Genomic DNA, 15,247 nt, shown 5'->3' with positions numbered 1-15,247 from the left:
TCCATCAATCCTCAGGCACTTCACCACAATCCATACATACACTGAATATTCCTACCAACCAATCAACAATACGGTCACCCCCTTTCTTATTAAACTCAGTTGCAATACTAGCCTCTTCTGGTGCCTTGTTGCAGTTCATCATGGGCAAAGCTTTTCCATCTCTTCTCTCTTCACTGAGCCCTCTCCATGACTCTCTTACTTCACTTACTAATTCGACCAAAACACCCCCACATCTGTCATTCTTATCATCAAACACATTTAACAGTCTTTTAAAATGCTCACTCCATCTCCTCATTTCATCGCTACTTGTTATCACTTCCCCTTTTGCCTCCATTACCGCTCTTCCTAGTTGTCCTCTTGTCTTTTGCATATTATTTACCTCCTTCCAAAACATCTTTTTATTCTCCCGAAAGTTTGATGATACTCTTTCACCCCAACTCTTATTTGCCCTCTTTACCACCAGCTGCTGTCTTTTATACATCTCCATATCATTTGACTTCCTTCCCTAAGGTGCTGTCCAAATGCCTCTCTTTTCTCTTTCACAAGCTTTGTCGCTGTCTCCTGCGTTTGCGAGGTAGCGCAAGGAAACAGACGAAAGAAATGGCCCAACCCACCCCCATACACATGTATATACGTACGTCCACACACGCAAATATACATACCTACACAGCTTTCCATGGTTCACCCCAGACGCTTCACATGCCCTGATTCAATCCAATGACAGCACGTCAACCCCGATATACCACATCGATCCAATTCACTCTATTCCTTGCCCTCCTTTCACCCTCCTGCATGTTCAGGCCCCGATCACACAAAATCTTTTTCACTCCATCTTTCCACCTCCAATTTGGTCTCCCACTTCTCCTCGTTCCCTCCACCTCCGACACATATATCCTCTTGGTCAATCTTTCCTCACTCATTCTCTCCATGTGCCCAAACCATTTCAAAACACCCTCTTCTGCTCTCTCAACCACGCTCTTTTTATTTCCACACATCTCTCTTACCCTTACGTTACTTACTCGATCAAACCACCTCACACCACACATTGTCCTCAAACATCTCATTTCCAGCACATCCATCCTCCTGCGCACAACTCTATCCATAGCCCACGCCTCGCAACCATACAACATTGTTGGAACCACTATTCCTTCAAACATACCCATTTTTGCTTTCGGAGATAATGTTCTCGACTTCCACACATTCTTCAAGGCTCCCAGGATTTTTGCCCCGTCCCCCACCCTATGATCTACTTCCGCTTCTATGGTTCCATCCGCTGCCAGATCCACTCCCAGATATCTAAAACACTTTACTTCCTCCAGTTTTTCTCCATTCAAACTTACCTCCCAATTGACTTGACCCTCAACCCTACTGTACCTAATAACCTTGCTCTTATTCACATTTACTCTTAACTTTCTTCTTTCACACACTTTACCAAACTCAGTCACCAGCTTCTGCAGTTTCTCACATGAATCAGCCACCAGCGCTGTATCATCAGCGAACAACAACTGACTCACTTCCCAAGCTCTCTCATCCCCAACAGACTTCATACTTGCCCTTCTTTCCAAAAGTCTTGCATTCACCTCCCTAACAACCCCATCCATAAACAAATTAAACAACCATGGAGACATCACACACCCCTGCCGCAAACCTACATTCACTGAGAACCAATCACTTTCCTCTCTTCCTACACGTACGCATGCCTTACATCCTCTATAAAAACTTTTCACTGCTTCTAACAACTTGCCTCCCACACCATATATTCTTAATACCTTCCACAGAGCATCTCTATCAACTGTATCATATTCCTTCTCCAGATCCATAAATGCTACATACAAATCCATTTGCTTTTCTAAGTATTTCTCACATACATTCTTCAAAGCAAACACCTGATCCACACATCCTCTACCACTTCTGAAACCACACTGCTCTTCCCCAATCTGATGCTCTGTGCATGCCTTCACCCTCTCAGTCAATACCCTCCCATATAATTTACCAGGAATACTCAACAAACTTATACCTCTGTAATTTGAGCACTCACTCTTATCCCCTTTGCCTTTGTACAATGGCACTATGCAAGCATTCTGCCAATCCTCAGGCACCTCACCATGAATCATACATACATTAAATAACCTTACCAGCCAGTCAACAATACAGTCACCCCCTATTTTAATAAATTCCACTGCAATACCATCCAAACCTGCTGCCTCGCTGGCTTTCATCTTCCGTAAAGCTTTTACTACCTCTTCTCTGTTTACCAAATCATTTTCCCTAACCCTCTCACTTTGCACACCACCTCGACCAAAACACCCTATATCTGCCACTCTATCATCAAGCACATTCAACAAACCTTCAAAATACTCACTCCATCTCCTCCTCACATCACCACTACTTGTTATCACCTCCCCATTAGCCCCCTTCACTGAAGTTCCCATTTGCTCCCTTGTCTTAAGCACTTTATTTACCTCCTTCCAGAACATCTTGTTATTCTCCCTAAAATGTAATGATACTCTCTCACCCCAACTCTCATTTGCCCTCTTTTTCACCTCTTGCACCTTTCTCTTGACCTCCTGCCTCTTTCTTTTATACCTCTCCCACTCATTTGCATTTTTTCCCTGCAAAAATCATTCAAATGCCACTCTCTTCTCTTTCACTAATAATCTTACTTCTTCATCCCACCACTCACTACCTTTTCTAATCAACCCACCTCCCACGCTTCTCATGCCACAAGCATCTTTTGCACAAGCCATCACTGCTTCCCTAAATACATCCCATTCCTCCCCCACTCCCCTTACCTCCTTTGTTCTCACCTTTTTCCATTCTGTACTCAGTCTCTCCTGGTACTTCCTCACACGAGTCTCCTTCCCAAGCTCACTTACTCTCACCACTCTCTTTACCCCAACATTCTCTCTTCTTTTCTGAAAACCCCCACAAATCTTCACCTTAGCCTCCACAAGATAATGATCAGACATCCCTCCAGTTGCACCTCTCAGCACATTAACATCCAAAAGTCTCTCTTTCATGCGTCTATCAATTAACATGTAATCCAATAACGCTCTCTGGCCATCTTTCCTACTTACATAAGTATACTTATGTATGTCTCGCTTTTTAAACCAGGTATTCCCAATCACCAGTCCTTTTTCAGCACATAAATCTACAAGCTCTTCACCATTTCCATTTACAATACTGAACACTCCATATATACCAATTATTCCCTCAACTGCCACATTACTCACCTTTGCATTCAAATCACCCATCACTATAACCCGGTCTTGTGCATCAAAACCACTAACACACTCATTCAGCTGCTCCCAAAACACTTGCCTCTCATGATCTTTCTTCTCATGCCCAGGTGCATATGCACCAATTATCACCCATCTCTCTCCATCAACTTTCAGTTTTACCCATATCAATCTAGAATTTACTTTCTTTCACTCTATCACATACTCCCACAACTGATTCAGGAGTAGTGCTACTCATTCCCTTGCTCTTGTCCTCTCACTAACCCCTGACTTTACTCCCAAGACATTCCCAAACCACTCTTCCCCTTTACCCTTGAGCTTCGTTTCACTCAGAGCCAAAACATCCAGGTTCCTTTCCTCAAACATACTACCTATCTCTCCTTTTTTCTCATCTTGGTTACATTCACACACATTTAGACACCCCAATCTGAGCCTTCGAGGAGGATGAGCACTCCTCGCGTGACTCCTTCTTCTGTTTCCCCTTTTAGAAAGTTAAAATACAAGGAGGGGAGGGTTTCTGCCCCCCCGCTCCCGTCCCCTTTAGTCGCCTTCTACGACACGTGAGGAATGCGTGGGAGGTACTCTTTCTCCCCTATCCTCTATATTATATTTATTCATTTTGCTTTGTCGCTGTTTCCCGCGTTAGCGAGGTAGCGCAAAGAAACAGACGAAAGAATGGCCCAACCCGCCCACATACACATGTATATACATACACGTCCACACACGCAAATATACATACCTATACATCTCAACGTATACATATATTTACACAGGCATATACATATATACACATGTACATAATTCATACTGTCTGCCTTTATTCAATCCCATCGCCACCTCGCCACACATGAAATAACAACCCCCTCCCCCCTCATGTGTGCCAGGTAGCGCTAGGAAAAGACAACAAAGGCCACATTCGTTCACACTCAGTCTCTAGCTGTCATGTAATAATGCACCGAAACCACAGCTCCCTTTCCACATCCAGTCCCCAAAGAACTTTCCATGGTTTACCCCATACGCTTCACATTCCCTGTTTCAATCCATTGACAGCACATCGACCCCAGTATACCACATTGTTCCAATTCACTCTATTCCTTGCACGCTTTTCACGCTCCTGCATGTTGAGGCCCTGATCACTCAAAATCTTTTTCACTCCATCTTTCCACCTCCAATTTGGTCTCCCATTTCTTCTCGTTCCCTTCACCTCTGACACATATATTCTCTTGGTCAATCTTTCCTCACTCATTCTCTCCATGTGACCAAACCATTTCAAAACACCCTCTTCTGCTCTCTCAACCACACTCTTTTTATTACCACACATCTCTCTTACCCTATTATTACTTACTTGATCAAACCACCTCACACCACATATTGTCCTCAAACATCTTATTTCCAGCACATCCACCCTCCTGCTCACAACTCTATCCATAGCCCATGCCCCACAACCATATAACATTGTTAGAACCACTATTCCTTCAAACATGGCCATTTTTGCTTTCCGAGATAATGTTCTCGACTTCCAAACATTCTTCAAGGCTCCCAGAACTTTCGTCCCCTCTCCCACCCTATGATTCACTTCTGCTTCCATGGTTCCATCTGGTGCCAAATCCACCCCCAGGTATCTAAAACACTTCACTTCCTCCAGTTTTTCTCCATTCAAACTTACCTCCCAGTTGACTTGTCCCTCAACCCTACTGTACCTAATAACCTTGCTCTTATTCACATTTACTCTCAGCATTCTTCTTTCACACACTTTACCAAACTCAGTCACCAGCTTCTGCAGTTTCTCACACGAATCAGCCACCAGCGCTGTATCATCAGCGAACAACAACTAACTCACTTCCCAAGCTCTCTCATTCACAACAGACTTCATACTTGCCCCTCTTTCCAAAACTCTTTTATTCACCTCCCTAACAACCCCATCCATAAACAAATTAAACAACCATGGAGACATCACACACCCCTGCCGCAAACCTACATCCACTGAGAACCAATCACTTTCTTCTCTTCCAACACGTACACATGCCTTACATCCTCGATTAAAACTTTTCACTGCTTCTAACAACTTGCCTCCCACACCATATATTTTTAATACCATCCACCGAGCATCTCTATCATATGCCCTCTCCAGATCCATAAATGCTACATACAAATCCATTTGTTTCTCTAAGTATTTCTCACATACATTCTTCAAAGCAAACACCTGATCCACACATCCTCTACCACTTCTGAAACCACACTGCTCTTCCCCTATCTGATGCTCTGTACATGCCTTCACCCTCTCAATCAATACCCTCCCATATAATTTCCCAGGAATACTCAACAAACTTATACCTCTGTAATTTGAGCACTCACTTTTATCCCCTTTGCCTTTGTACAATGGCGCTATGCAAGCATTCCGCCAATCCTCAGGCACCTCACCATGAGACATACATACATTAAATAACCTTACCAACCAGTCAACAATACAGTCACCCCCTTTTTTGATAAATTCTACTGCAATACCATCCAAACCCACTGCCTTGTCGGCTTTCATCTTCCGCAAAGCTTTTACTACCTCTTCTCAGTTTACCAAATCATTTTCCCTAACCCTCTCACTTTGCACACCACCTCGACCAAAACACCCTATATCTGCCACTCTATCATCAAACATTCAACAAACCTTCAAAATACTCACTCCATCTCCATCTCACATCACCACTACTTGTTATCACCTCCCCATTAACCCCCTTCACTGAAGTTCCGATTTGTTCCCTAGTCTTAAGCACTTTATATACCTCTTTCCAAAACATCTTTGTATTCTCCCTAAAATGTAATGATACTCTCTCACCCCAACTCTCATTTGCCCTCTTTTTCACCTCTTGCACCTTCCTCTTGACCTCTTGCATCTTTCTTTTATACATCTCCCACTCATTTGCATTATTTTCCTGCAAAAATTGTCCAAATGCCTCACTTCTCTTTCACTAATAATCTTACTTCTTCATCCCACCACTCACTATCCTTTCTAATCTGCCCACCTCCCACGCTTCTCATGCTACAAGCATCTTTTGTGCAATCCATCACTGATTCCCTAAATACATCACATTCCTCCCTCACTCCCCTTACCTCCTTTGTTCTCACCTTTTTCCATTCTGTACTCAGTCTCTTCTGGTACTTCCTCACACGTCTCCTTCCCAAGCTCACTTACTCTCACCACTCTCTTCACCCCAACATTCTCTCTTCTTTTCTGAAAAACTTTACAGATCTTCACATTCGCCTCCACAAGATAATGATCAGACATCCCTCCAGTTGCACTTCTCAACACATTAACTTCCAAAAGCCTCTCTTTTGCACGCCTATCAATTGACACGCAATCCAATAATGCTCTCTGGCCATCTTTCCTACTTACATACGTATACTTATGTATATCTCTCTTTTTAAACCAAGTATTCCCAATCACCAATCCTTTTTCAGCACATAAATTTACAAGCTCTTCATTTCCATTTACAACACTGAACACCCCATGTACACCAGTTATTCCCTTAACTGCCACATTACTCACCTTTGCATTCAAATCACCCATCACTATAACCTGGTCTTGTGCATCAAAACACTAACACACTCTTTCAGCTGCTCCCAAAACACTTGCCTCTCATGATCTTTCTTCTCATGCCCAGGTGCATATGCACCAATAATCACCCATCTCTCTCCATCAACTTCCAGTTTTATCCATATCAATTGAGTGTTTACTGTCTTACACTCTATCACATACTCCTACCACTCGTGTTTCAGGAGTAGTGCTACTCCTGCCCTTGCTCTTGTCCTCTCACTAACCCCTGACTACTCCCAAGACATTCCCAAACCACTCTTCTCCTTTAACCCTTGAGCTTTGTTTCACTCAGAGCCAAAACATGCAGGTTCCTTTCCTCAAACATACAACCTATCTCTCCTTTTTTCTCATTTTGGTTACATTCACACACGTTTAGACACCCCAATCTGAGCCTTCGAGGAGGATGAGCACTCCCCGCGTGACTCCTTCTTCTGTTTCCCCTTTTAGAAAGTTAAGATACAAGGAGGGGAGGGTTTCCAGCCCCCCCGCTCCTGTCCCCATTAGTCGCCTTCTATGACACATGAGGAATGCGTGGGAAGTGTTCTTTCTCCCCTATCCCCATATATGTTATTTTTTATTATACTTTGTCGCTGTCTCCCGCGTTAGCGAGGTAGCGCAAGGAAACAGATGAAAGAATGGCCCAACAGACCCACATACACATGTATATACATACACGTCCATACATGCACATATACGTATCTATATATCTCAACATTTACATATATATACACACACAGACATATACATATATACACATGTACATAACTGTTTGCCCTTATTCATTCCTGTCGCCACCCGGCACATAATGAAATAACCCCCTCCCCTGCATGTGCGCGAGGTAGTGCTAGGAAAAGACAACAAAGGCCACATTCGTTTACACTCAGTCTCTAGCTGTCATGTATAATGCACTGAAACCACAGCTCCCTTTCCACATCCAAGCCCCACAGAACTTTCCATTGTTTAACCCAGACACTTCACATTCCCTGTTTCAATTCATTGACAGCTCCATTGAATAAGAGCAAAGTTATTAGGTACAGCTGGGAGGTAATAGAAGCAGAAGTGAATAATAGGGTGTGGGAGGGGGGTGAGAGTTCTGGGAGCGTTGAAGAATGGAAGTCGAGAACGTTATCTTAGAAAGCAAAAATGGGTATGTTTGAAGGAATAGTGGTTCCAACAATGATATATGGTTGCGAGGCATGGGCTATAGATAGAGTTATGCGGAGGAGGGTGGATGTGCTGGAAATGAGATATTTGAGGACAGTATGTGGTGTGAGGTGGTTTGATCGAGTAAGTAATGAAAGGGTAAAAAGAGTGTGGTTGAGAGAGCAGAAGAGCATGTTCTGAAATGGTTTGGTCACCTGGAGAGAATGAGCAAGGAAAGATTTACAAAGAGGATATATGTGTCAGAAGTGGAGGGAACTAGGAGAAGTGGGAAACCAAATTGGAGGTGGAAAGATGGAGTGAAAAAGATTTTGAGTGATTGGAGCCTGAACATGCAGGAGGGTGAAAGGTGTGCAAGGAATAGAGTGAATTGGAAGGATGTGGTATACCGGGTTCGACATGCTGTCAATGGATATAACCAGGGCATGTGAAGGGTCTGGGGTAAACCATGGAAAGTTCTGTGGGTCCTGGATGTGGAAAGGGAGCTGTGGTTTCGATGCATTATACATGACAGCTAGAGACTGAGTGTGAATGAGTGTGGCCTTTCTTGTCTTTTCCTAGCGCTACCTCACACACATGCGGGGGGAGGGGGTTTTCATTTCATGTGTGGCGGGGTGGCGACGGGAATGAATAAGTGCAGACTATGAAATATGTATATATGTATATGTCTGTGTGTGTATATATATGTATATGTTAAGATGTATAGGTATGTATATTTGTGTGTGTGGACGTGTATGTATATACATGTGTATGTGGGTGGGTTGTGCCATTCTTTCATCTGTTTCCTTTCGCTGCCTCACTAACGCGGGAGACAGCGACAAAGTATGATGAAAAAAATGAATAATATATAGATCAGTGTATGTATATGTATGTATAGATGTATATGTTGACATGTATTTGTATGTGTATTTATATGTACGTATATGGGTGTTTATATATATATTTATGTGAGTGAATGGGTTGCTTTTCATCTGTTTCTTGGTGCCACATTGCTGATGCAGGAAACGATGATCAAGTAAAATAGATAAGAAAAAACAGTATGTGGTTCTTTTTTTTATACTTGATTGCTGTTTCCTTCATTAGTGAGGTAGCACCAGTAACGGACAAAGAAAGGCTGCTCCAGTCATATCCATTTTCTAACTCATGTATAGTGCACCAAAATTACAGCTCCCCACTCACAAACAATCCCCACAGACTTTTCCGTGGTTTACCCCAGATGCTTCACATGCCTTGGTTTAGTCTATTGGCTGTATGTCGACCCTTGTATAACATATTGCTCTAATTCACTCTTATCCCAAGCACACCTTTCACCTTCGTGCATGGTCATTCCCTGCTCAATCAAACTTTTTCATTCCATTCTTCCATCTTCAATTTGGTTTTCCTGTTCTCCATGTTCCCTCCATTTATAACCAATATTTTTTCTGTCAACCTTTCTTCACTCATTCTCTCCACATAATCTTTTTATTACCACATGTGTCTTACCCTTTCATTACTTCCTTGATTAAACCACCTCACACCATATATTGTCCTCAAATGTCTCATTTTCAGCACATCATTCTCCTTTCCACAATTTTATCTATACCCCATTCCTTGCATTCATATGATAATAATAAACATGCCTGTTTTTGCACATTTGTTAGTGCTCCCTGAACCTTCACTCCCTCACCCTACCGACTAACTTCCACTTCCATGTTTCCATTCACTGGTATTTCTACTCTCGGGTATCTAAAACACTTCACTTCCTCCAATTTTTCTCCATTTAGACTCACACCTCATCCAACTTGTCCCTCAACTCTGCTAACCCTAATAACGTTCCCTTTATGTACATTTACTCTCGACTTCCTTCTTTCCTACAATGTTCCAGGCTCAGTCACCAACTTGTGCAGTTGTCTACTTGAATCTGCCACAAGTGCTGTATCATCAGCAAACAACAAATGACTCACTTCCCAGGCCCTCTCATCTCCTACAGACTGCATACTCACCACCCTCTCAAAGAATTTTACGTATACCTCATTCACCACCCCACCACAAGCAAATTAAACAACAGTGGTGATGTCACACACCCCTCTGCAGACCAATCTTTATTTGGAACTGTTCACTCTCCTCTCTTCTTACCCATACTTGATAAAAACTTCTCACTGCTTCTAGTAGCTTTCCTCCTGTACTGTATATTCTTGATTTTTCACAAGGCATCTCTGTTAACCCTATCATATGCTTTCTCCAGATCCATAAATGTTACTTACAAATCCATCTATTTCTCTATGTATTTCTCACACACATTCTTCAATGCAAACATCTGATCCACAATCTTCTACCACATTTGAAACCACACTGCTCCTCCCTCGTCTAATGCTCTGTACATGCCTTTACTCTCTCAGTCACTACCCTCCCATACAACTTACCAAGTCCACTCAACAGACTTTTACCTCTGTAGTTTGAACACTCTTCTTTATTCTCTCTACCTATATACAGTGGCACTGTACATGTGTTCTGTCAATCCTCAGGTACCTTACAATGATCCATACATACATTGAAAATCTTAAATAACCAATCAACAACAGTCACCCACTTTCTTGATAAAATCATCAGTACCATTCACTTTAGTTGACTTGCCTCATTTCATCCTTTGCAAGGCTTTCACTATCTCTTCTATCTTCACTAAATCATTCTCTGTGACTTTCTCACTTTACATACCACCCCGAACCAAACACTATGCATCTGCCACCATGTCATCAAACACATTTAACAGTCCTTCAGCAGTCAATCTCCTCCTCAATTCATCACTTATCTATGTATACCATATGCAGAGAGAGTTCTTCACTCTTGGGACACCATCTCTGAAACTCTATTACTGTCAAATAGCCTTTTAAACTTTTGTTATACTGCTAGTATTCAGTTTCATTGCTTATTCAGTTACCTTCACCATTCTTACTCTGAACCAGCCCAGTATTTCTTCATACCCTTTATATAAGGCATCTTGGCTAACTTTTTGTCTTGACTTCTGATTACTCTAGCATTGCATCTTATGAAGATCCGTTCACTCTTGATGTTATCCTTCTTAATTAGAACCTTGAAGGCAGTAATCAGGTCACCCTTTTTTCTACCATTTTCCATGTTAGACAGATCCATAGTCCTCAACTTTTTTTAATTTTGTCTTGTTTGTTTATGTGTGTTTATGAACCTTTGATTAATCTATTTACCTTCTCACCCTTCCAGTACAAGGCAGTGCTCTGAAATATGTGAGTTTGGTGACTTTAACAGTGCAGAATGCTGCAGTGGCACTCAGCATGCGTTATGGTCGCACTCGGCCTGGAGATATGTTTATTGCATCATCTGGTAAGTTTTTTCTAGTTTTCCCTTGGTAATACTCTATGTTCGTCCTTCATCAGTTTTTTAAGGGATGTTAAGATATGCCTTGGCTTGGTATTTCATGTGGTAATACTGTGTTTGTCCTTTATCTGTTATTTAAGGGATGTTTAGATTTTCCTTGGCTTGGTATTCAGTGAATGTGGCTGTATACACCTTTTTTGCTGTTATTTTGAGTTGTCTTACATATGGAAATTGAAACAACTTATTGTGTTCCTTATCATACAATTCAAGAGGATTGACATGCAAGCTTATGTTGCACAAATGATATACCTCTAAATGTCCCAGTAAATCACAGAACTTTAGAAAAATTAAACTCAGTAGTGTTTGGGAAAGGGAAGTTAGAATGTCAGCATTTTGATAAGGTTAAAATGAAAACCTTTTATTTTTTTAATTCTTTGGTACAGTGTTTTGTAATGGTGAAGGCTTTGATAAAAGAGGGGAACTTTTAGTTGAATGATGAAACTTAAATTTTCAATTTTGGACAGTTGCTAGAAAAGTGTTACACTATAATGTAATTTACATTTGTGAATAATCACCATATAATGAAAATGAATACTAGGGTGCAAGATCTTGAAATAGTTTAAACAGATTGAGGCTGTGAAAGTAAGATAGTAGGAAGATAGAAGGATGGAATGAGAAATGTTGATGCTATGAAGGGAATGACATATAATTTAGATGACATGTAAAAGAATTGAAAGTAATGTGGAATAGTAGCAGGAGGATGAAGCTGTGGTTTTGAGAGATCTCCATCAATTACTCTGCTGTTTAATGCTGTCTGAATCTTTAGGTTAAGATTTTCATGCACGTTGTTATCTGGGAAGGTTGAAAGTTTTCTAAATTACTGAACTCTTCTGATTATGGTTAGACAATAAGGTTAACTTAAATGAACAATTATCATTGCCATTCACATCTGAGTTGACAACCTGTAGGTTGATAAAGTTTAGCTTTGTTGAGAATATGACAAGGAAGTACATCTCACATTGAGGATACTGTAGGGAGTAAGAGCTTTTCATTATTACTCAGCTGTTTGATTACATGTGTCTTCTGGAGTTGAGGACTGGGCCATACCTCTGTGCCACAGTGGAAATTTAGCTAATCTGATTAGGATTGTAAAGATAACCAAATTTTTATCTCTAAAAAAGTATCTGCCACAGAATGTTATGTCTCACCTACAGAGTCCTATCAACCAAATTTTTATCTCTAAAGATATCTGCCACAGAATATTACGTCTCACCTACAGAGTCCTATCAGCCAATAAAAGAGCGATTACTTAGAGGGAGGGTTTAAACACAATTTTACCCCCAAAGTATGATATTTTCATGAGTAGAGACCAGATATTTTGGCACTTAAGGTATAGGCAGCATAAAACAAACAAACAACAAAAAAGGCATTGATAAGAGCGCTTACTCAGAGGGAGGATTAAAACAATTTTATCCTCAAAGTATGATGTTTTCATGAGTAGAGACCAGATATTTTGGCACCTAAGATAGTGGTGATGTGAGAAGGAGATGGAGTGAGCATTTTGAAGGTTTGTTGAATGTGTTTGATGATAGAGTGGCAGATATAGGGTGTTTTGGTCGAGGTGGTGTGCAAAGTGAGAGGGTTAGGGAAAATGATTTGGTAAACAGAGAAGAGGTAGTGAAAGCTTTGCGGAAGATGAAAGCCGGCAAGGCAGCAGGTTTGGATGGTATTGCAGTGGAATCTATTAAAAAAGGGGGTGACTGTATTGTTGACTGGTTGGTAAGGTTATTTAATGTATGTATGACTCATGGTGAGGTGCCTGAGGATTGGCGGAATGCGTGCATAGTGCCATTGTACAAAGGCAAAGGGGATAAGAGTGAGTGCTCAAATTACAGAGGTATAAGTTTGTTGAGTATTCCTGGTAGATTATATGGGAGGGTATTGATTGAGAGGGTGAAGGCATGTACAGAGCATCAGATTGGGGAAGAGCAGTGTGGTTTCAGAAGTGGTAGAGGATGTGTGGATCAGGTGTTTGCTTTGAAGAATGTATGTGAGAAATACTTAGAAAAGCAAATGGATTTGTATGTAGCATTTATGGATCTGGAGAAGGCATATGATAGAGTTGATAGAGATGCTCTGTGGAAGGTATTAAGAATATATGGTGTGGGAGGAAAGTTGTTAGAAGCAGTGAAAAGTTTTTATCGAGGATGTAAGGCATGTGTACGTGTAGGAAGAGAGGAAAGTGATTGGTTCTCAGTGAATGTAGGTTTGCGGCAGGGGTGTGTGATGTCTCCATGGTTGTTTAATTTGTTTATGGATGGGGTTGTTAGGGAGGTAAATGCAAGAGTTTTGGAAAGAGGGGCAAGTATGAAGTCTGTTGGGGATGAGAGAGCTTGGGAAGTGAGTCAGTTGTTGTTCGCTGATGATACAGCGCTGGTGGCTGATTCATGTGAGAAACTGCAGAAGCTGGTGACTGAGTTTGGTAAAGTGTGTGGAAGAAGAAAGTTAAGAGTAAATGTGAATAAGAGCAAGGTTATTAGGTACAGTAGGGTTGAGGGTCAAGTCAATTGGGAGGTGAGTTTGAATGGAGAAAAACTGGAGGAAGTGAAGTGTTTTAGATATCTGGGAGTGGATCTGGCAGCGGATGGAACCATGGAAGCGGAAGTGGATCATAGGGTGGGGGAGGGGGCGAAAATTCTGGGGGCCTTGAAGAATGTGTGGAAGTCGAGAACATTATCTCGGAAAGCAAAAATGGGTATGTTTGAAGGAATAGTGGTTCCAACAATGTTGTATGGTTGCGAGGCGTGGGCTATGGATAGAGTTGTGCGCAGGAGGATGGATGTGCTGGAAATGAGATGTTTGAGGACAATGTGTGGTGTGAGGTGGTTTGATCGAGTGAGTAACGTAAGGGTAAGAGAGATGTGTGGAAATAAAAAGAGCGTGGTTGAGAGAGCAGAAGAGGGTGTTTTGAAGTGGTTTGGGCACATGGAGAGGATGAGTGAGGAAAGATTGACCAAGAGGATATATGTGTCGGAGGTGGAGGGAGCAAGGAGAAGAGGGAGACCAAATTGGAGGTGGAAAGATGGAGTGAAAAAGATTTTGTGTGATCGGGGCCTGAACATGCAGGAGGGTGAAAGGAGGGCAAGGAATAGAGTGAATTGGAGCGATGTGGTATACCGGGGTTGACCTGCTGTCAGTGGATTGAATCAAGGCATGTGAAGCGTCTGGGGTAAACCATGGAAAGCTGTGTAGGTATGTATATTTGCGTGTGTGGATGTATGTATATACATGTGTATGGGGGTGGGTTGGGCCATTTCTTTCGTCTGTTTCCTTGCGCTACCTCGCAAACGCGGGAGACAGCGACAAAGTATAAAAACAATAAAAAAAAAAAAAAGATATGGGCAGCTTAAAACAAAAATAAGGCATTAATTGATTTACTTCGGAAAATGATATACTGATATCAAGCATAATGTTACAACCCTATTATTAGAGTAGTTGATGGTAAGCAATCAGTTTGTAGTGAAAATAGCTAATTTTTTTTAAGTTTCTCAGTTGAAAGTTTGCTTCTTTTCAGAGAGAAAACTTGGGCAACAAATTGCATTTCTAGGTATCACCACAGCATAACACTTTTGTTACATTGTGTCAGATTCTCCACCTTAGCACACTTTTTTTTGTTAGAAAATACAGGCAACAACTGCCACTTTTTGGCACATATTGAAAAACATAGAAATTCTTATTCCTGAGGTAAGGGATAAAGAATTCTACCTCTGTATTCCCTGCATGTCATACAAGGTGATTAAAGGGGGTAGTAGTAATGTGGGGTCAGGGCTGGAAACACTCCTTCTCTTGTATTTCAGTTTCTTAAGAAGGAAACAGAAGGAACCAGGTGGGGAGTTTTCATCCTCCTTGAAGGCTCAGACTGGGATGT

At 41.6% G+C, this 15,247-nt stretch overlaps 1 protein-coding gene across 1 annotated transcript in view; it reads left to right on the top strand.

Annotated features, from left to right (window-relative positions):
- LOC139758521 (UDP-galactose translocator-like) overlaps positions 1-15,247 on the top strand; it is a 105,501-nt gene that overhangs the window by 37,662 nt on the left and 52,592 nt on the right. The window contains exon 2 of the mRNA XM_071680041.1: positions 11,206-11,325. Within this exon, the coding sequence (XP_071536142.1) occupies positions 11,277-11,325 (49 nt within the window). The 5' untranslated portion in view covers positions 11,206-11,276. The remainder of the gene's footprint in view (positions 1-11,205; positions 11,326-15,247) is intronic.

This window comes from Panulirus ornatus, chromosome 30 (assembly GCF_036320965.1).
Source record: "Panulirus ornatus isolate Po-2019 chromosome 30, ASM3632096v1, whole genome shotgun sequence".
NCBI lineage: Eukaryota > Metazoa > Arthropoda > Malacostraca > Decapoda > Palinuridae > Panulirus > Panulirus ornatus.
The sequence above is the reverse complement of the archived record's forward strand: the minus strand, read 5'-3'. Positions and strand labels throughout refer to the sequence as shown.